Source organism: Linepithema humile, chromosome 2 (assembly GCF_040581485.1).
Source record: "Linepithema humile isolate Giens D197 chromosome 2, Lhum_UNIL_v1.0, whole genome shotgun sequence".
Taxonomy (NCBI): Eukaryota; Metazoa; Arthropoda; class Insecta; order Hymenoptera; family Formicidae; genus Linepithema; species Linepithema humile.
The window spans coordinates 3547625-3568959 of record NC_090129.1 but is presented as its reverse complement, the minus strand read 5'-3'; the positions used below and the strand labels follow the sequence as shown (position 1 = coordinate 3568959).

General features: G+C 35.2%; 2 protein-coding genes across 2 annotated transcripts; one reads left to right on the top strand and one right to left on the bottom strand.

The window, feature by feature from the left end:
* Positions 1-8: 8 nt before the first annotated feature.
* Positions 9-5609, top strand: LOC105673887 (uncharacterized). Its single transcript, XM_012369850.2, has 15 exons — positions 9-949; positions 1214-1356; positions 1465-1638; positions 1849-2148; positions 2216-2345; positions 2449-2612; positions 2825-3049; positions 3131-3236; positions 3297-3557; positions 3761-3920; positions 4147-4344; positions 4458-4600; positions 4676-4894; positions 5118-5465; positions 5592-5609. Exons 1-15 carry the CDS (start codon positions 848-850, stop codon positions 5607-5609), a joined length of 2691 nt encoding a protein of 896 aa, XP_012225273.2. The 5' UTR covers positions 9-847.
* Positions 5529-21216, bottom strand: LOC105673889 (uncharacterized). The gene is made up of 5 exons (XM_012369852.2): positions 21073-21216; positions 8667-8761; positions 8346-8566; positions 6737-6883; positions 5529-6591 (listed from the first exon to the last, which is right to left on the bottom strand). The coding sequence occupies exons 3-5, from the start codon at positions 8469-8471 to the stop codon at positions 6511-6513; spliced, it is 354 nt and encodes a 117-aa protein (XP_012225275.1). The 5' UTR covers positions 8472-8566; positions 8667-8761; positions 21073-21216; the 3' UTR covers positions 5529-6510.
* Between the last annotated feature and the right edge of the window lie 119 nt (positions 21217-21335).

Genomic DNA, 21335 nt, shown 5'->3' with positions numbered 1-21335 from the left:
GAGATAAAAGAGGACGTTAAAAATACTTCGATTATCTCTTATGTAGAGTAATTACTCAGGATTGTGTGTTTAACATTTATAATATATTACAATTATGATATTGTATTTGTATGATAATTTATAACACGTTTGGAATAAAGTGCAGTAACCATGGAAACATTAAAATAATTTCATTAAAAATTCTTGTTTTAATTTGTATTACCTTTTACCTTATTATATTTTTCTAATATTTAATCGATTGTTGAAAGTTTAAATTTCTATAAATGCAGAATCTTAAATTTAAAATCGGTGAAACTGATACTTGTAATCTCCATGTTACATCAATTTTGTCTAAAATAGGCATAAGATAGACATAAAATAAAAACTGTAAAAAAATAAGATAAAAAGAAGTTCTTGTAGGCCTATAAATGCAATATTGCTCTCGTTTTGAACATGCTTGTAGAGTTTTTTGTTAATATTATAATAAAAATTGTTAATTATAATGTGGCATATAATAAAATAAATATACCGCACATTTTTGTACATCATCAAAGACATTGTAAATTATCCGCTTCCAGCAGTTGTCAGCGCTGATTGCGTGTTGTCTGTATTGAGCGCATAGCTTTACAGCGCTCCGCACTCAAAGGATTAACAATCATGGGAAACACAAGTATGTTGGTACTATGCACGCACCTCGAATTGTTCAACTTCATGTGGTACAGCATTCCTTCGTACTTGCTTTTGCGATATACACAAGTTACGCAATTGTCGATTTCTATATTTTTTTCGATACAATAATTGTACTTTGTGACGAATTTGCGTTGAATTGTTGGGTACGTTCGCACGTAACAATAATTCAAGAGACGCGATGGAGCCATTATTCGAACTGTCCAAATTAAGCTTGAACGACTTGAATGCTTTGCTGCCGCGTATGAAGAATAGGTTAATGTCGGGAACGGAAAACACGCAGGTAAATGATATAACGCGTTTATAAAGCACATCTATACATATGTGTGATCCTCATTGCATGCGGATCACAATTTTTATACTAAACAAATTGTACTCGGAAATATAAATAAAAAACATAAGACAAAATGATAGCAGATTAGACTTATATCTGAATGCAAACTAAAATATAAAGCGTTGGTGTTTTGCTTATTAAATTTAGTTTAATATAATTAAATAAAAACTCTTAAAATATTGTTTTTAATAATCTCTGTTGCAACGAAAATAGGTTGGCGTTGTAGAACAGATGATAATGTTCTTGAAAAATGTGACCAAATATGAAAAAGGTATCGCAGTTAGAAGACTTGTAAAGTTGGACATGATATCTACAATATGCAACGTCATGCAAACATCGAACGAAGATTTCGTAAAGTATAGTGATTTTTCTTTTATTTTGCAAAGAACTCAACATATGCATTAAATTTTATTTCTTATATTTCTACGATTAACACGCGCACTTAATTGCGATTCCATTCACAGCGTCGTTCTCGAATGTTTCGATCTTATAAGCTCTTATAAAGAATTCTATGATAATCACGCGGCTATGGATGCCACAGAGTCGATGATAAAACTCAGTTATCTCATCAGCAAATCTCGCAAAGATTCGACACAATTTGAGAAGCTTCTACACAGTATTTGCAACATACTTGTTAGGTAATATTTGACTTATAGTAGTCATTCGTGAAAACATTTATCATCTATATATTTATATTGTTTTATCCATTTCATTTATGTTATCTAATTTTACTTATCTCATCTGTACATTTTATATTCAAACAATAGATTCTATTCAATAATTTCTTATGCAAGCCGCTTTGCTGGACAATAGTATAAAATAACGCATTTATGATATCCAAATTTCAGATCATCCAAATTAGCTGTGAATCTCGATATCGTCTGCGTACCGAAGCAGATTTTATTTTTTCTTAAACATCTGGATATTCAAGATTTGCAAAAAGTAAAGCTAAAATTTGCAGCGGTCACGATTTTAAATGTTATCTTGCAGCAGATAGTTTTTGATGAAACCATCGATATAGAAATGTCTATTGATATTTGTCGCGATGCATTAAAGTTGATGTCAGACATTGTCAAATACGGCGACGAGGAAGATACGATTTTACGCGCTGCTGCTTTATTATGCGGCGTGTGCGCTGGTGCTTCTCGGTATATCAAGTTATTTTTCTTAATATCAATATTCGATCCATTTCGTTACAAGAATTTTACTCGGCAGGATCTGTAACATCGAAGAAAATCTCGAAGAAAATCAGATTGGCGTCGATCTTAACATTTGTCAAAAGAAAGACGACTTGTCAAGATGCATTTACAACACAATGATGAATATAATTATTCCATATGTTAAAGTACGTTTGTTAGAAAAAATAATATTATAAATTTATTCATATTATTTAGAGTTGCAGATATTATGAGCACCGTTATAACGTATTTGATATTTTTCTTCTGCAGGACACAGACATGTCTCACATAGACTCGATCGAGTTTCAGAAAAACTTTGTCTTTTGTTTAAATAATCTGTATCAGCTGAAAAACTGTAACGAAGACAATTTGTCAAATCACTTGACTGCCAATGGTTATCTCAAGTACTTTTTATACTTGACTGCTCAATTTTCGTAAGTTATATTCATTCATTTTAAATGCTGTACAGATTAATAATGTTACATCAAAGACGACAGCATGGATAATATTTTTGATTGCAATTTTCTGTTAAACTTTTATATTATTTTATCATTGTAAACAATTTTTCAATTCATTTCAAAGAAAAAAGTAAGTCCGTAAGTGCATTTCAATAAATAGTATACATGATCACAAAATAACATCATAGGGAAAATTTACGAAGAAGCATTTGCACGCTGTTATCACGGATTTTGAGTGTTCTCGGTAAAACAGCGTTTTCGGAAAGCACAATTTCGTTTGCAAATAATTTGTGTCAAGGTTTCCTTGAGTTGCCGAAAGACTCAAAGCAATGGAAGATCGTTATAGCGCGTAATGGAAAAGATGGAACATCTCTTATGATATTGCTATATTATCACTTTCACGGCACTCAAGAGTACGAAGCAATACATTTTTTCAATATTATATCATTTCAATACTATATCATTTTTTTTTACAATTTTAATGTCACTTTCAGAAACGACATGGTATCTTTGGAGTCATTAATCGCTAGAATCATGCTGTTTGAAAAATTTGTGCAAATTTCAGACTCGATTTTGAAACCTTTATGGTTCTTGTTTGCTGTAAGTACATATATTTATCCCTTGCTCACTTTCTTTTATACTAATTGCGTTCGATTTTAGGTCACATCTGTCTCACAGCCGCATCCTAATTTGATACGTGATTATGAAAACGCGGTTAAGCGATTAACGTTCATTCTGCAAAGCTCAGGGATCAGCAAATTTTACACTCATCACATCGATTTGTTGCACTATTGTCTTAAATGTCCAGCTATTTCGAATAGCCTAATAACTCAAGTTTTAGATTTGTGGCTGAGAGAATCTGACGGTGACGTCAGGCCGTTATTATCATTCAATTGCGATAGAGTGATTCGCCGATTATTGGTGAGTGGATTATTTATTCGTTTGCAATATTATCATAAAATTATTATTTCTTATTATATTTTGTAAGTGTTTTACACTTAAAGTTGAAAAAGGAACATTTCAATTTTTATGTTTTAAAAAACAAAATAATAATATTTTACTGCTTTGTTAAAAAGAAGATAGTCGTATGAGAAACTTAATAATTTTTATCTGTTTACGAACAGGTTGTGGTGCAAATCGGTTATCCTAAAAGCATTATTAACTTAGCTCTGAAAGGGCTTCATCATGTAATTCAAATTAAAGATGATAAATACATGAATCAAATCGTGGAAATTGTGTGGCACATGCTACCTAACATACTTTCATCATATCAGAGAAATACTGGTTTGTTAATAACTCCATCAATTTGTTTTGATAAACTCTCAGATTGTTAATAAACATTTTAATTCATTTAATTAAAATATTAAAATTTCTCGGAAAAATAAACTGCTGTTAAGTTTGAAAATATTTGTCTCATTATTCACGTTGGAATTAATACCGTTATCAGCAATATTAATGTCAGTTATTCTTGATATTCCAATTAGAATGTTTTATCAATTTGCATTTGCAGTCTCACATATAGAGGCGGTTCTGGAATTAGCTAATATCATCCGACCAATACCGATACCGATACATCTCATAATGCGTAGCGCTGATAGTATTATCAATATCATATTAAAGAAGAACATCGATTCGAAGCTAATGACTTCGCTTGTAACGCAAGCGTACATTGTGCTAGTTATCTCAACGTCACGCAAGTCATTTCAAGGTAAAAAAAGTTAATATTTGCAAAAATAAATATATAATTATATTGTGAAAGATCTGTGCGTTCCGGAAGAGATGTATTTTAAAGCAGAATTGATGGAAATTTCAATGTTACAGTGCTCCTAAAGTATATACAGCAATCTGCACTGCTAATAAAATTGTACATTCATGGATTTTCTAAACAAAGGTCGCAATTGTCTGCGATTAGCGTAAAGCTCCTTGCGTTCATCGTTCACTGCCAACAAAAATTTTCTGTAAAGGTAACGATAGTATGAATTGCGCACGTAAATTTGAATAAAATTCTTAAATATTTCCAAACAAATTTTGTTTCTCAGTGTACACAGCCATTAACAGTAGACATAAAAAACTTGTTTGAGCTATTAATCTACGCAAGAAAATCACCACTCTGTGTAATGAATGGAATACAACTTATATGCGAACTTCTAACGCAAAATATTGATGGATCGGCCATCGTTTTGCGAACGATCGCAATTAATAGTGACGTGCAATTCTTTATCGATCTTTATGAACTTCTCCATATTATTCACAATGAGGTCAGTAATATTTAAATTTACAAAAATAAAAAATTACTAAAGTGTCTCTCGTTGTATTCACAAAATTGTATCTTACGAAAAAAAATTTGATAATTATTAAAATAATCAGATAGGAAAACAGTGACAAGCACATAATTATAAAAATATATACGTATAATTGTGTGTAGTATTATATTAATGTATTATATTAGTGTGTGTAGTATATTAATTATAATCTTTCTAGGGATATCTGACGCAGAAAGATATGGCGTTCCAATGTCTAATAGCGCTATTGCATTTCGCAAAAAATAAAATAATCACATCACTGCCCCTTCTTCCCCATTTGTGCACTGTATGGAGCAATTACGATCTTATTTCCCACGTCGTAAATATGCGATATATATCGTGCCACTTTGTCGAGTTCGTCACTGTGTGGCTTCATTATCGCAAAGCAACTTGTAACGATGTACCGTGGAACCCCAGATCGCTGTTCAAGTCACCCTTTGACGAAGTTTTAGATCACCTTAAGGAATACTCCGTCATCATTAATAACAAAGGGCTGGAAGATACCTACCTGCATCTGCAACGTGCGGTAAGCTTTGTTTCGGAACTTTTGGAATAGATCGCATGTTGTAAGGAAAATTAATATCTCACGTTACGTTACGCCTCCCATATATTTTCAAAATTTTTTTATATTTTTATATATTTTCGTTTTCAGCTGTCACAATTCGAGTGAACAATAACAACCTTGTAGATTATATCACGTTATATCACAGTACAAGTAGTTTATATTAGGAAAAAAATTTTTTGTAAAGCACATTTTATATGGCGTATTTGAATTTGTCGTTTCAATTCGATATATATAAGTTACTTTCTAAGAGAATTCAATAACTTTAAATTCTGTAATTTGAGAGAAAGAATAAAGTAGTGTGTATAATATTGAATTTGCAATAGTTTCAAAATGCTGCCATCGCCCCGCTATACGGTTGAAACTGCATTATTCAAGTAACACGCGTATAATCGTATAGATTAAATGTAACATTGTTTGAAGAATATTTTAACAGAGTAAAATGTATATATATGTATGTATAAAGAGATAAGACGGTGACTGGAATCACTATACTAATGCAGCCAACTGCATTAACAATTTATTTTATTTTGTGCGATATCAACATTACGACAATATCGTAAATATGTGCGTAGAAAAATGTAGAAAAAGATTGTTTCCGAATAGGAATCTAATTCGCTGGAGTGCTCTCCTCATTCCAGTGCGAAACTGCATGATATGCATGTTTTTTTTTCTTTTTCCTTTTTTTTTTTAACTAGTTCTCGTGCATGATATGCATTTTCCTTTAGTTTTGTGCTGTTTTCGATCATGCACATCATGCAGCGGTCATGTTACATCATCGATTTAACCCTTCCGCAGTAGCAAAGTTCAAGCAAGAAGCTTTGCTGTTAGAACGCCGAATCATAAATAGCGTATGTTCTTTGTTGCGCGACTGTAAACACCCCAAAGGGATTAAACGCTGCACCGATACTCGTCTGTTAATCGTTCATTTGGCGATCAACACGATCGAGTTTCTCTTGCCTCCCCCCGCATATATTTGGGAATATACTTGCGTATCTCTCCGTCCTTTTTATTTCCGCGGTCGACCGTTTCGCTGCATGAAGCAACCCTTGAAGGAATTTAATCTCACGTCAATCTCACCCTCCTCCAACTGAAACGTGTTTATCGTACGTTACCATACCGCGAGCGAAATAGAATATCGTACTATATGCTACGTATGTATGATATATATATGTGGTGCATAGCAACATAGACCAAATGCAATTAACGGAATTGGTATTTCGTATATAACGTACCTGATCGAATAAGTAGATCTCCTTGTAGCAGGACGGCGACACGCATTCTCGGATGCATCGTGTTTTCGCAACGCCGCTGTGTTGTGACAGCATTTTGCAAGCGCCGCTCTCCTCGCAAGCCTGCTCGAATTGTCTAAAGAGAAGCTCCTGCGGAAATATTTCTCAATTGTCACTACTGAATGGTATAATTATTGCAATTAATACTGACGTGACATTACGAAAACTAATAAATATAAAAATATTACAAATATTTGTCACAAAATACGTACATAATAAATACATCGTAAATATAAAATATATATATGAAATATTTAACATTAATTGAATGAGTCATATTCAAATATATTTCGCTTTATAAATTCCTGTTGTAAATAAATTGTTAACTATTTTTTTACAAAATAAAATACCGTAAATGGATTGCACAATTAAATTTCGAAATATGCGCGTTTGTTAATTATTTATTTTGATACGAGAAAATTATATTTCGGTGTAAAATTCATGTATTATTAATAACAAAGCTCTCTCGCGCATTCCGCGCCGCAGCGGAATAAAGAGCGGAATGCAACAATTGATTCGCGCATGTCGGAAGATTAACCCCAATTATTGTCAATGTGACTTCCAGCGCGGCATATATGTGCCTTTAATTTTTCTCGCGAATAACTCCGCGTCTGCCTTTCTCCGACTGAATAAAAGCATTATCGCGTGCACAAGAAAAAGATCCTTGATGGAAAACGTCAACGAAGCATAATGCAGAAAGTTCTACTTTCTCCAATTTCGTCTCTTAATAACATCCGACACATCTGACAATGAAGATACATACTCTAATAACGCGAGACACTTTTTCTTTTAAAAATAAAAAATCGTCAATAAAATCTCTAGTCAAGCTACGACAGAAACTTTCCATCATTTGTCTTCTCGCCGGAAGTAAGTCGTATTCTCGATTAAATGCAACATCTCCGTCTCTGTATTCTTTTACATTGCATTACACATGCTTCTTCGCATTTCTCTAGTCGCAAAGAGACTCTCCGTCGTATCTCGTTACAATCTAAACACAATTTTCGTGACTCACTTTCTCGATCAAGCGCAACAGAAGCGGATTCTTCGCAGCAAACTTCCGAAGTGCGGACGACTTCCAAATGCAAATATTCGCACACAGTTACCTTCGAGCACGCCCGTGCACACTTTGACCTTTAACCGAATACTCTGGAATTAATATCAAATCGATCGCGGTTTCTTCAACAAACTATTACCTCGCTTCCTCGATCCCGAGAGAGAGCATATTTTCGAGTTTTATCACCTTCATCCGAGAATATAAAATTTTTTCATTTTACGATGTAATTATCGAGGTAATATAATAATTTACACAAACCGAATCAAAAATGTATTTTATAGCCGATTTTATAGCCGATCCACGGGACGGACGTTCGAAGTAGCTATTAACGGTTTAGAAAAAAGAAGAGTGGAATACCAAGCCGGATTAGCGTTGACACTATCGTTGCTGTCATAAAAGCCACCCTCGGAATGAGGGTTGCTTGCCATAACCTGTATCAGCGCTCAACACGTATCGCTCTATCCAGAACGAGTTCGGCAGATTATATGGTCGACTTACATTCTTGGTGGTCTCCTTGTACGGATACTCGGGAAATGTGAAGGTCTTCGCGAGGGATCCGGGCCCTTCCTGGAGGTGGCTGACGACGAGAACCAGGCTGAGCGCGTACGCCACCCCCGGCGCCATGTTGAGCGGAACCGGTGACCGATCAATAGACAGGGGTGGCGCTCGGTTTGCTTCCGCCGCCGAGTTTCCCGGTGGAAAATAGGAAACTTTCAGGCCTAATGAGTCGTGAGAAGCAACCATTGACTTGCAGTGAATATTTCATTAAGCCGCGTAATTCTCAAATGCATTTGGTGCGCGCAAATAAATATAAATTACCTTTAATCGTAGACTGCTTCTTTCTCGTTTAACCTTGCGATGGATTCTTTAATTGACTCTTTTTAATTTCAACGCTACTTTGCGCATCGCTGCAGCTGCAAAAGTTTATTAAAATTTTTGCTCTTCTAACGATGTCGGATTATTTTAATTTTTATTACTTTTCTAGTCGTATCGATATCTAATATTAAATTAATATAAAACTAAAATAAGATTTTATATTTATTAAATTTTTACTATCCTAATTAATCTTAGTAAGTTAATGTCAACTTTTGCCTTTTTTTATGATAACATTAAATATAAGATTGAGTTCTTGTCTCCTTGGAGGAATTTTTACAAAGATTACAAAAATGTAGTTTGCTAAGTGTAATGCACCACTTTAATAATTCAAAGAATTATGCAGAAGATTATGGCAAAGAACTATGTATTTCGAGTTTATCAATTTTAAAGATTCATAGCTCTAATCCAAGACAATAATTTCTTAGAAGTAAAAGCAAAGAGAATTTTATATATCAAAGTATAAAATAATAATTTCTGAATTTATGTAGAATAATCATAGATATTGCTGAAGTATATAATTATTAACGCATTCAGTTTTAAAAAATGTTATGCAAATAATAAGTAAGATATGATTAAAACATAATTTAAAAAAAGATAAAATTATGGTTTTCCTCTTCGTAGATATTTTTCTTGTTTGGAAATTTTAATATGTTAACACTAACAGAAATTTTTACGCCACCAGCGCAATAGGAATAGATTGATAATCGAAAAGCCTGTAACAAATCTTCAAGAACAGTGGATACACTTCGTGTAAAACTTTAATATTGCATAATTTACAATTTGGCAAAATTCTCTCCAAGAAAACTTTTCTTAAGAAGAACGACCGGAAAACAAGTGCCTCTAATGCAACTGGCGCGACCGGAATTCGCGAGGATTAATGGCTGTAATATCTTACTTTTCGAAAGAAGGGAAATAACGAGTCTTAATCCTTGGGTTATTAATCTCCTGGCTGCTTTTCGCTTACTGCTTAAAAAATTCATTTGCCCTGTTTTAATTAAAGTACTGAATTTCTCTTATTTATATTATATATACTGGTAAGAATAATTCATGCGGAATTCTTTCACGTATCTCTGTGGTTAAAACGACTCCAACTTAAATAGCGAAAATTTATGTCAAAATAAAAATATATGTAATAATTGTGACGTTCACAAAATTCTTAATTTGTGTAAGTGTCTATGTGGATGTTGTTTATTATTATTATCTTCTATTTCTGTATCCGTATTAACAAAAACGTTTCAAAGTACTTTAACATTGCTATAGCAAGCTATAAACTATTTTAACTAATTTGATTCATATGAAAATCTATTTTTACAATAATAATCAAATAGTTTCTTAACTCTTTAATTTTCAAATTATTTAATAACTACAAAGGAATTATTTGTTTGTATTTTTGAGTACATAACAAATAGATCATTCATAAAATAATTTTGACGTTTCAAAAATATTTAAGGACTTTTTATTTGTTATTAAACATTAATTGCATTTAAAATAACTCTTGTCATCGAATTGTGACGGTAAAAAATGAAAGATTGTAATATTGTAATAATTTATTGCAAAATTTGTAAATGTTAGAGTATTTCATAATTATATTTTATAATTTATATTCAAAATACGTATTAGAGTCACGTATACAAGATTAAAAAAAAACTAGTACATATTCACAGATACGAAAATATAGATGGTAGTAATATTTTATTTCATAATTCGAGATGCGTAGCCATATGGCTACAGTGGGAACGAAAGGGTTAAGGAAATACGAACATTTCCAGCAGCAAAACGGTTTTGCTTTTGTAAAATATATGTCCATATCATAACGCAAGCTCCCTATTTTCGATGCTGTTGCGAATCACCGATGTCACTGCGTGAATTCACCGATAACTCCATATAACGCAGCTGCGATATTTGCATAAAACGTATCGAGGCGTATGCATCAGAGCGCAGTTAGCATTTAGCGTTTCGGTGTGTGCGCCGCGCGGCGAACGAGACGACGAACGTTTTTGCCGGGTTAGGCGTCGCGCACCACCAATCCCGAATTCCGCGCGCGGCTTTCGTGCCATTAATTCGAGATTTCGGCGGCGATTAGCAACAGTTCCGACCCGCCCGATATGTTTCTCTTGTTCCTGCGTGATGCAACATTCTGCCGGTTGCACAGACAACTACGCGCAGCAACAAGAAATATATCGCGTTCACGAATAGCTGGCCCCCTCCTGCCCCGAATTTAATTAAAGCGGTTGATAATCGCTTCAATTCTCTCGTTAGCTTCAACTATTATATATTTTAGCCATTTATGTTACATATAATTACATTATCATCTGTTTTCATTTATGAATCCAATTAGTTTCTATAATTCCATCTCTAATTATACTATGTTATACAACTGTAAAATATAATCAAATTGCTGCTCGATATCATAAATTGTTTAATGTTATAAAAGAATGACTATGATATGAGCTTTAAAATGCACTATATTAATAATTGCTGAAAATAAATTTTATTGTTTTTTTTTTTAATTTATCGAAAATTCGGTACGTTGAAATTTGTTCATAATGAACGATTCAAGCAACATGGTTACAGTGCAAACCGAAATTTGTAGAAAATAGTTCAACTATTCTATCGACAATTTTTAAAAATTGCATGACCAGTGTGTTGTAGTACACAATTAACGGAATGGAAAAATTTCATTATACGAAACGTTATATTTAGGCGGAATAATGGAGGGAGGTAGAACTAATTTGAAACATATATAAACTGTTTCCTCTGATATAAAAGTTATCCAATTTCACAGCGATTAAAATTAACACCCGCGGTCAAATTTAGTGAAACAATGGTATGAAATAAAATTCTGTTGTGTTTCGAAAATGATTGTCTTTGAAATACTAAAACTTATAAAAATTCAGGAGTGCGTTGTTGCTAACAGTGGAAACTGTATAACGTTTTAATTATACGAGTTTAAACGCAATAAAGCGTTTAATTAACTATTAATATAATTAATTCATTTAAATCCGAGATCATTAATGTGCTGTATTATGCACCACGAAATTTGTGACTCCGACATTATTAATAAAAATATATAAATTTTTGTTTATTAATCTAACAGATTAACTGATATTTTCCTGCTTACCGGCGATATAATTATCGCATCGATTGGAAGATTATTATTATGCAGGTATTAAGCTTGGATACAGATTACTTTTTTTTGTCCTTCGTAATTAGCTTCTCTCGCTCGATTGAAATTCATAATTAAACCGTTAGGTATACACTTGACATAAAATTTCTTACTCCACACCGCTGCGCGTGTCGAAGATTAATTGCGAATCCTGATTATAGATTAATCATATCTTTCTTACAACGCAAAGACGTAGAAATGTTCTTTGATTTCGCTGCAAGTTATATTCCATTTTACGTAACTGATGTCTCGACAGTCGACAGTAATAGCGGCATTATATCTACACCGTATATTTACCATCGCTTTATACACGCTCTTTTAAGGGAATTAAAAATTATTTATTAACATTTATTAACAAGTCGCTAATAGACGCCTTAAATATTGTATACCAATATACATAATGAAAGTTTCCGCTTACACAGGATAATGAATTGCGTCTCAGCACAATGAATTACGCCTTGTCGGTACAAACGTAATTAACGTTCCTGCGTACCTATACACAGTTTTCGCAGAGGAAAGAGAACGATAAGCGAGGCGGTTCTCCCGGGTGACGTATTTCATAGTTAGGACGTCACGATAAGAAACAATGAAATACGGCGGATGATCATAAAATATGAGGTTCCTTTGTCGCATCTCTCGCGAACTGCAATACGCGATATGTCGTTGTATTCCCACGATAGGGAGTTAAACGTAGTGCAATTAATATCTTAGGTCAAGATACTAATTTCCGTTAAGATACGAGTGCTACAGAAACTATCCGATGTGTCGGCAATATCTTTATAAGCGCACTAGAAACCTATGCTCCATACTCTATTTACAGCAGCTCGTAACTTGCACAATATGTTATTATATGGAGTATTGACAGACTCATAAATTGTGGCTTATCAATATTATGCTTTTCAATATGCGTTTAGTGATAAATTTAAACTAGTAGTGACAAATTGTAATGAAAACGAGATGTGTGTTGTTTCACTTTCATTAAATAATGATAAATCCATAATAAAACATTTGCCTTAATTTCTTAAATTCTTAAACTTCCATTTTGTAAAATACAAAAAGTTAAAGAGTAAAATAGTAAGTCTATCGAGATTGTTTTGATAGAAGATGTTAATTTTTTCAAGAGAACACAAGGTTTCTTGAACGTAAGTCTGCAAATTGTAACAATTGTAACAAATTGAAACGTATTTTTATTCGCATCTTGCAATTTGCCATTTAAAATTAATTCATTAGTGACGATCTTATTTTCGAGCAATTTATTCTTTGCGCGATGTTAACTTAATGCCAATGTCTCTTGAAGCAACAGCAGAATTCAGGAGTAGTTCGAGATAATTTCAATGGTAGAGTACAGTAGTAGAAGTTGATTTAATTGCACTGTAATTAAGTACCAGATGGCAACGCGGCTAATCTAATTGCAACGATTAAGAGACTTATTCGGGCCAGTCCAGTGTTCGCGTTTGAAAGTTGCTTGGGTCATTTTAAATATGTTCCACTTACACAGGTAACATTTTGAAACTATTTTGTTAATAGGACGGAAGCGAGTAAGCCACAGGAGAAATGTAATATTTATTTACTTTCATTAAAGCGCAATTTTGAAGCAATAAACTCTAAATTGCATGCAGCATAATAGCGCAGCAATATCTAGCACAACGGTAAACTATTTTATTACAAATCAAATTTATATAATATTAAAGTCATCCACGCGCGATGGCACATATTCCACGTCAATTTATGTAATTTTATTGTATTACATTAGAAAATAGCGCACCACACGTTCAAACGCGTCCGCGTTATCATTGCGGGAGAATTGTTTATCGCGGCGCAATGTGCGTAATGCACACTCATATTCGCGCAGCAACAACAATTGTTAATTCAAACTCAATTTACCCAAGGCTCTTGACCGCGTTATCGCGTTTCGCGCGGGCCATCATACGAAGGAGGAAATGAAATCCGCGGCAATTGCATTCCGCTGTTAACGGAATTGCGTGCCGTGGAATTTTGTATCGGATCGCTCACTCTCTCCCCTTCGAAAGGTGGGTTCAAACACACTATTGTGAACTGGGACAGCGATACACAATGTTGTGTCGTGAGTACCTGATTTATCGGTACGTCACCCCAACGAGCCCCCTCGGTACGACGACTACTCCCTTGGCGTCGAATATAGCGCAAATCCCAGAGAGAGAGAGAGAGAGAGAGAGAGAGTAAGTGAGGAAGTGGGAGGGGACAGGAGAGCAGATTTCCTCACGTTCTCGTCCGTTATTGACCATGCAAATAAGGATCGACAATAATAGGTATCGTTGACACCCGTGCAAACAGATCTATCCCATTTCCCTGGAATACGCGTCCGCGACGCAAGGCGCATACGCGCACGGATCAATTGTTGACGCCGACTGCCGATATTATGCACCTCGCGAACGTACGAGCACACCAGCTAATAAGAGGAGGATATATCGGGTAACCGAGATTTGACATGCCTAATTAAATTCCGCGAATTATCGAGAGAACACTTTTCTTAGTCCCAATAAATCGTCGCCACTCAATTAAATATTGACTATCGCCGGCATTCGTGCAGCTTAAATTCATTATAAAACTCGTTCAACTTCTTTCCACTCTTGCGAGAGATATCAAGAAATATATTTGACACGTGTCAACTAAGAATTTCTAACGCAGATGCAAGAAATTGACACCAAATGTATTGAAAACGTTTCCTAATTAGCGTATGTTTAACTGTATTTTTATAATTATAGCCTTTATTATTAGTTTAGCGACATTTACATCATTTCAATCCATTTCAAATTTCGTATAATTATTGCAAAAGATGTCAAGATATTTAAATATTATATATAGAACGATTTCTGACATGGCACAGATACAAAATGGATTGTAAATGTATCTGAAAGTTTCCCAATTTGTGTGTAATTGCAATTTGTGTAATAATAGCCTTCGCTATTGTGTCGCGATATTAACATGTTTAAACTGGTTTCCTTTAATTATTGCAAGGGATATCAATATATTTGAAATGTGGCATAAAAAAGAAATTTAAATATAGTAGACGTAAAACGAATAAATTACAAATTTAAACATCTAATTAACGTTTGTGTGCTACCGCGATTCATGTAGTCAGTTCTACTGTGTAAGGAGCGTTAATTACAGAGCTTCGATATGGTTTAATGATGCTTAATCATCAGCACAAGCACACTCGGGCGTAAACTTCGCAACCCCGTTCTAATTCGCGTTGTCACGTATAGAGACCAGTAGGTCGACGGTTAATTTACTCTTTAATTAAACGCGTCATTTATTCATGCGTCAGTGATTCAACATATTTCGACTGCGAATGGTTTACAACGCACAATTGATCCACTATTACAATGACCAGCATTCATAGTTTTCACTGTTAATAAAATTTGGCGAATCTCTAAAACAGCAAAAGTGTCATTCTGTTATTTTTATTATAAAATGTATGTATTTTTAAAATTTGTACAAGTGTCGATATTTTTCTAGTGGATTCAAGCGTTGATATTTTTTTTAGCGGATTTAGAGCGGGCAAATTTTAATACAGTTCTTGTGACAAACTGACCGATGCGGATACGCGGGCTCCGGTAGATTTTCGCGTGGGAGGGATAGCGTATGCCGTATTACGGCGTCATTTGTCAAGGGTTTGGCAAGACGCCAAAACCAGAGTCGTGTGCATCTGACCCCAAGTGCAACAAGTACAATTAGGGAAAGCAGAACTTACGCGGACTGACCTGCGCACGGTCGAGCCCGTGCAATCGATATACGATGGACGACGCGCGTACTAGAATTCCGCTGACCAGAATCAAAGGAACCGCTTGTTTCCGTCCAGCCAACCGCTGTCGGAACGACTAAGTTGAAATCGGATTATCTAGCGCTATCGTCGTATTATTCAAGTATATTCTAATTAATTTCGAGGATCGTAATCTGCCTATAGCAATGCAAATATTTGCGAAATTTATTGCGGAATAAACTTTATATTCCGAAGTTTATTAATTTAATTATCTAACTATCTAACAATTATGAGAATAAAAAATAAATTATAAAATTTTATCAAAATATATAATGCGTGTGTATTCATGCAAATTATTTAAAGTAGTTCCAGTTCTATCTGTAATGTTGGAGTATAATCGCACTTTCTGCAAAAAGAATGTAACGCAATTGCAAGTTCGATACAACGTGTATGAGTTGTTTTAATAATGAGTATCAACTAGTAATAATATACAGCGTGGCTCGGGAGTGGTTTAATATTTATCGGATCAGCAGAATAAATAAAATAATTATTTTGCAGTCTGCATATTAACGCCGGACGCGAGCGGGCATTAATATAATAATTACTGAATTCGAAATAGAAATACCTTCCAGAAGCGCGAGCAGCGCGAATGAATAGGCAAGAGTTTTCCAGCGCGCTGTATTTGTTATTTTTCGTATAACCTGGCAACGCCACGTGCGCGTGTACATACATATCTACGTATTGCGGCATAAATTACGCAGACGTTATGCGCGATTTTACGCCGCCGTGAAACCTGCATATTGCGACTTGTTCGCGGTTCGCGCTCGTATAGTGCCGGAAATGGCAGAAAGAGAGAAAAGGAGAAACACATCGGAGCACGGAGGAAAGAGGAAACGATTTAATTTCTGTTCACTGACAACTTAGCGGCTCGATAAATTTCACAAATTTTGAAATTATTTCGATATCTTTATTATCATAAATACACTATTGATGCTATCATTTTAGCGTCCTTTTTCTGTTTCAAAACTAGCGCTTAAAAATTTCAAGTGGTCGAGCAATTTCGGACTTTCGAACTTTTTATTTTTTGTGATCTACGACACGGTGTACGCGCGCTGTTACTAGCTCCTTGTTATCAATCAGGCTCGAACAGACGAGACGCGACAGAAAACGCTCCGTGTTTTTAAATTAATTTTCTCCTCCGTCATTGTCTACTTTCGTTGCGAATGCCGAACAAATCGGTATGACTGTGTCTTTTTGAGTTATATCTTTGTTATGATATAACAAAGTACGGGTCGGAAAAACGCAGTTAATATCGGAAATGTCGTACGAAATCGCGTGATCGTATTTTCATGAGTAAGCGCTATGAAAGAGCAGCTATCGATGGACCGCAAAGAGAAGAAAAACCATGAGCGCATCGAGCATCGGCGAGCTTTATAATAACTTTAAGGTAATTTATTGTTTATTATTGTCGAAATAAATTATTATACTTGAAAAAAAAATCAAAAAGCAGTAAAACTGCCAGGTGTTTTATGTCGTACGCAGTATTATTATGTCAGATATTCGTTTATATATATGCCGGTAATATTTTTAGAACAATCGAGTAGGATTTAATTGGGGATGAAGTGCGTGCGATGTGCGAAGAGTTCCGTTGGATTTATCGTCAACCAAGTTTCTAGACCCTGTATTTATCATAGGGATGCCGCCGCTGCCGCCGCCCACGCGTCAATTGTACCGTGTATCCTCTCTTAGTGAATCTCATTACCTAAACGCGTCGGCCAATGGCGGGCAAGTGTCATATAAATTTGCAACACAATATCACTTTATCATTGCATGACATCCACCCGCGATATGAATTATGGAATGAGGCGCACGTCAGACTTTGTAGTGTGGAAGCCACCGCGCGCCGGTGGCTACAACACATCGGGGCAGAAAGTGATATCAACGAAAACGATGCTCGTTCAGGTGCAGCGACGGCAGCTTGCGGAATTATAATGCGCGCTGCAACGCCCGCACAGCAATCCGTCTCGAAGCGCGTTCCGCTTTGCTTAGTGTATTGAATTACATTGCTAAGGATAACAGAGATGCTAACAGCGTACGAATGTTTACGATACGTAACAACCAATCACGGAATACCGGATGAGCTTTGGAGAGCTGCATTCTCTGAGCAGTAGACGCTCGAAGAAAATTTGTGTAAAATTAGCATCCCATTTTCAGAATTGTAATAGAGCCCAATCTTCTAAGATCTAAGATCAATTTCATTCAAAAATAAATCTAATTTTGTCGAATTTCTCACTTGCCCACAAAAAAATCTAAATTAATTTAAGCTCTTAGTTTTCGAATTCAAGCTAATCGAGACAAAATAATTTTATTAAAATATTAATCTAAATTAATTTATTTATAAGCAGCGTTCTAGTTGTAAATAAAAAACTGTGTTAATGAGCTTTTTTCTTCGGTATCTTGCGTTTCATCTTGGGATGAAAGATGCACTACTCGTCACTTATTCGAGCTCGAGATTGAAGCCAGAAAACCTAGAAAACTTGAGGCCTCCTGCTTCGTAATACAGAAAATGGAAAAGTTCCTCGCGACATAGATTTTTCGTATTTTTGCTCGAAAGAACGAATCTACCGCACATCTAAAATTTATTACTGTCTCGATACATCAAATACTCATCTGATTTCTTCCGGAAACATTTATTTGTACTTCTCAATTACGTTTACGGGAACTGAACAGGATATGACACAACGCGAGTACGTGAAACTTTTATTTTGCGGCATTAACGGCGTTTTTAATTATACGGTCATTAGTGTATCGTTCGATAGCGATACTGTCGGACAAAACACCGAAGTGAGAAAGTTGCTCCGCGGAAGTTGCGTACCCAAGTGACGGAAAAAGTAGTTTAACCCGTTATATCAGCTGACGCTGTGCGCGCCGTTTCGGCCGTCCCGATAAATTACGTCGGGCAGCTTAATTCGCGATATTTATTTTTTTTTTTTGCCCCCGTTCGACGATGTGCGGCGCATCGCCTCGGACGGATGCAGATGAGACTTCGTTAACCGTCGATGGCGTTTTGCAATTGTGATCACCCGAGAAGGGTAAACGATTTTATTACTCGCAGTTCGTGCCGCGTAATAATAAAAAGCAGTATTATTTTGCAATTCACCGCGCTCGTCGAGTTAATTAATGTATCGTCCTGTTCCCCGCAGAGAGTCGCCATTCTCCTCTCTCTCTCTCTCTCTCTCTCTCTCTCTCTCTCTCTCTCTCATTCTCTCTTCTCTCCCTCGCATACAATTGCAACGGCGCCGCCGGGTGAATTCGAAATTCAAAATAAAAAATTCAAGTCGCGTCGATTACTATCGGCGCACGGGAATCGCGGCTTGCAAAAATGATCTCGGGTTGCGCTTCCAACTTTTACGAGGTAATTTATACACTATATACCACACGCTACTGTACACTGCGCCTGGTATAATTGCGCCCGGTGTACGTGTACTCAGCATCACAAATGTTTTCCTAAGTAGAAATTTCTAAAACTATGTTTATGTAAATGCAATGCTTCTAGCCATTGGCAAATAAATATTTGCATTACTATTAATTACTTTTAATTTAAGTAAGCGAGAAGATTATCTCATAATCGAATGCAAAATTCAACAGCTGATGTAGTCACATGGTGAATAAAAGATAACCATAATATATTGAATATTATTTCATATTGTGTTAATTATTACAATATGTGTATAATACCGGTTTATTTAATAAGATAATTAATAAATACATTTATTATAATATATATGTATATATGAATATATATATATATATTAAACAACTTTATTGTAATACTATTAAAAGGTTAAATCATTTAAACTTGTCACAAAAGAATTAAAATCAACGTAACGCAACGTAAAATAAATTCACATATTTATAAATTTCTTCTTGATTAAAAAAAATGTAAACTTATAATTTTGTAGTAAAAGTTTCTATCAAATTTTTTAAAATGTCTATTTTCAGATAAAATATTGTTGATATAGAAAAATAAATGGTTTCTCATAAAAATCCAGGTAACCAGGATTTTTTTATATTAATTGTAGTATAAAATTATTGAGCTAAATTTATAAATATTATTTTTAAATATGTGTGAAAACAATGCACCTATTCTGAAAGCATCTATAAAAGAAAGGTGAAGGCTTTTGTGACGTTAAATATAGGTTGTACGCACATACGCACGACGAGCCCTCGCAATATCGATTTTGACGTATCCCCGGTCAGGCCAATTTCATTTACGGATGTGTGTTCGTGCGCACGGCGGTTTTCCACGATACCGCGGAATATGATTATGCACGAGCGGACGTTACCGAAAACAATATCGGCGCACGGCGCGCAATCCGATTTCAGTAACAATATTCGTAAACGAATGCCTACGGCGCGGGTGACGCGACCCGGCGACCGTAAACCCGACGACTGGCATTCATCGGTAATTATATACACAAGCGGTAATTAAATGGAACGCTAAACGCGCGCCGGATTTGCTCGCGGCGCTACATGCAAATTCGCAACGTACGAAATTAAAAAAAAAAAAAAAAACCGACTTGCCGAGTCGAGTATTATCAAAGTATCGAACACACCGTCATGATAACGCCTAGAATCGCGCGCGCCCGAACGCGCAAACTGCATAACTGAGCAACGGCGATCCGATAGATTTTGTACAAGCGAGCTTTGATTGATGATAAAAGGGTTTATTGACTTGCGCCGAGCGCAGATGCAATGCGGTGTTTTTTTTGTCTGAATACAGAGTTTGATTGATAGTGCGTGCGCATTTCGTCGCTGATACTAGCCCGTCGTGATAAAAGACTTTACAAACGAACAGTAAAATTGCGTGAAATTGTAAACAAAATCTTTTCACATTTTTATGGTAATTTATAGGTTACAAAAAGAAACTGTCGGAGATTTCGATAAATTATATTAAATATTATATTAAATACAATTGCTATTTAAGAGTTACTGATATTACTCGATACTGATATTACAAAATTCATTTTAAATTACCAAATTTCTCTTCAATTAGAATTCATTCATCGAAAATATACGAAACGCATTAAAGCAAATTAAACATTCCCCGCGCAAGATTATAGCATTCAATAACGTCATCCATATAAAATTGCTCGGATTTAACCCGTCCGTTCGTTACACGCGCGTCATTAAAAGTACTGCAAAAACATTTACGCTTTGCAATACGTAAGCAAATATTCAAACAGGACACACGTCCTGTTGGGCGGGTTTTCGTCCATCGTATAATTAAAGCCAACATTTACACTTCCCCGTGAAAGCGCTGTCAAATTTAAAATTTGAACAGTCAGAAATTCGAGCAATGTCTCTGAATATAACGATCCCCCAGCTTTATACAAAATAAATTTATATAACACAATTCATAAAACTTTTTTGGTGCTCACCGTCCGCAGAAGTTCGAGGTTAGGTTAGTACATACGGAAGTTTCAAGCTTCCACGTCGTTTGATATATTGAACAATGCATCGATTCTGTTGATTTATCTCTCTCTCTCTCTCGATGCAGCACTCATAACAGTGATTAATAATCTCTTTCGGTTTTGTTCAAAACTATCAAAGGTGACTGCGAAACATCCGCGGTTAGAAGGTGACTGCGAAAATTGGCGGCCACAGAAAGCGTTGATTCGTCGGCTAACTTGCACGAAGTTGC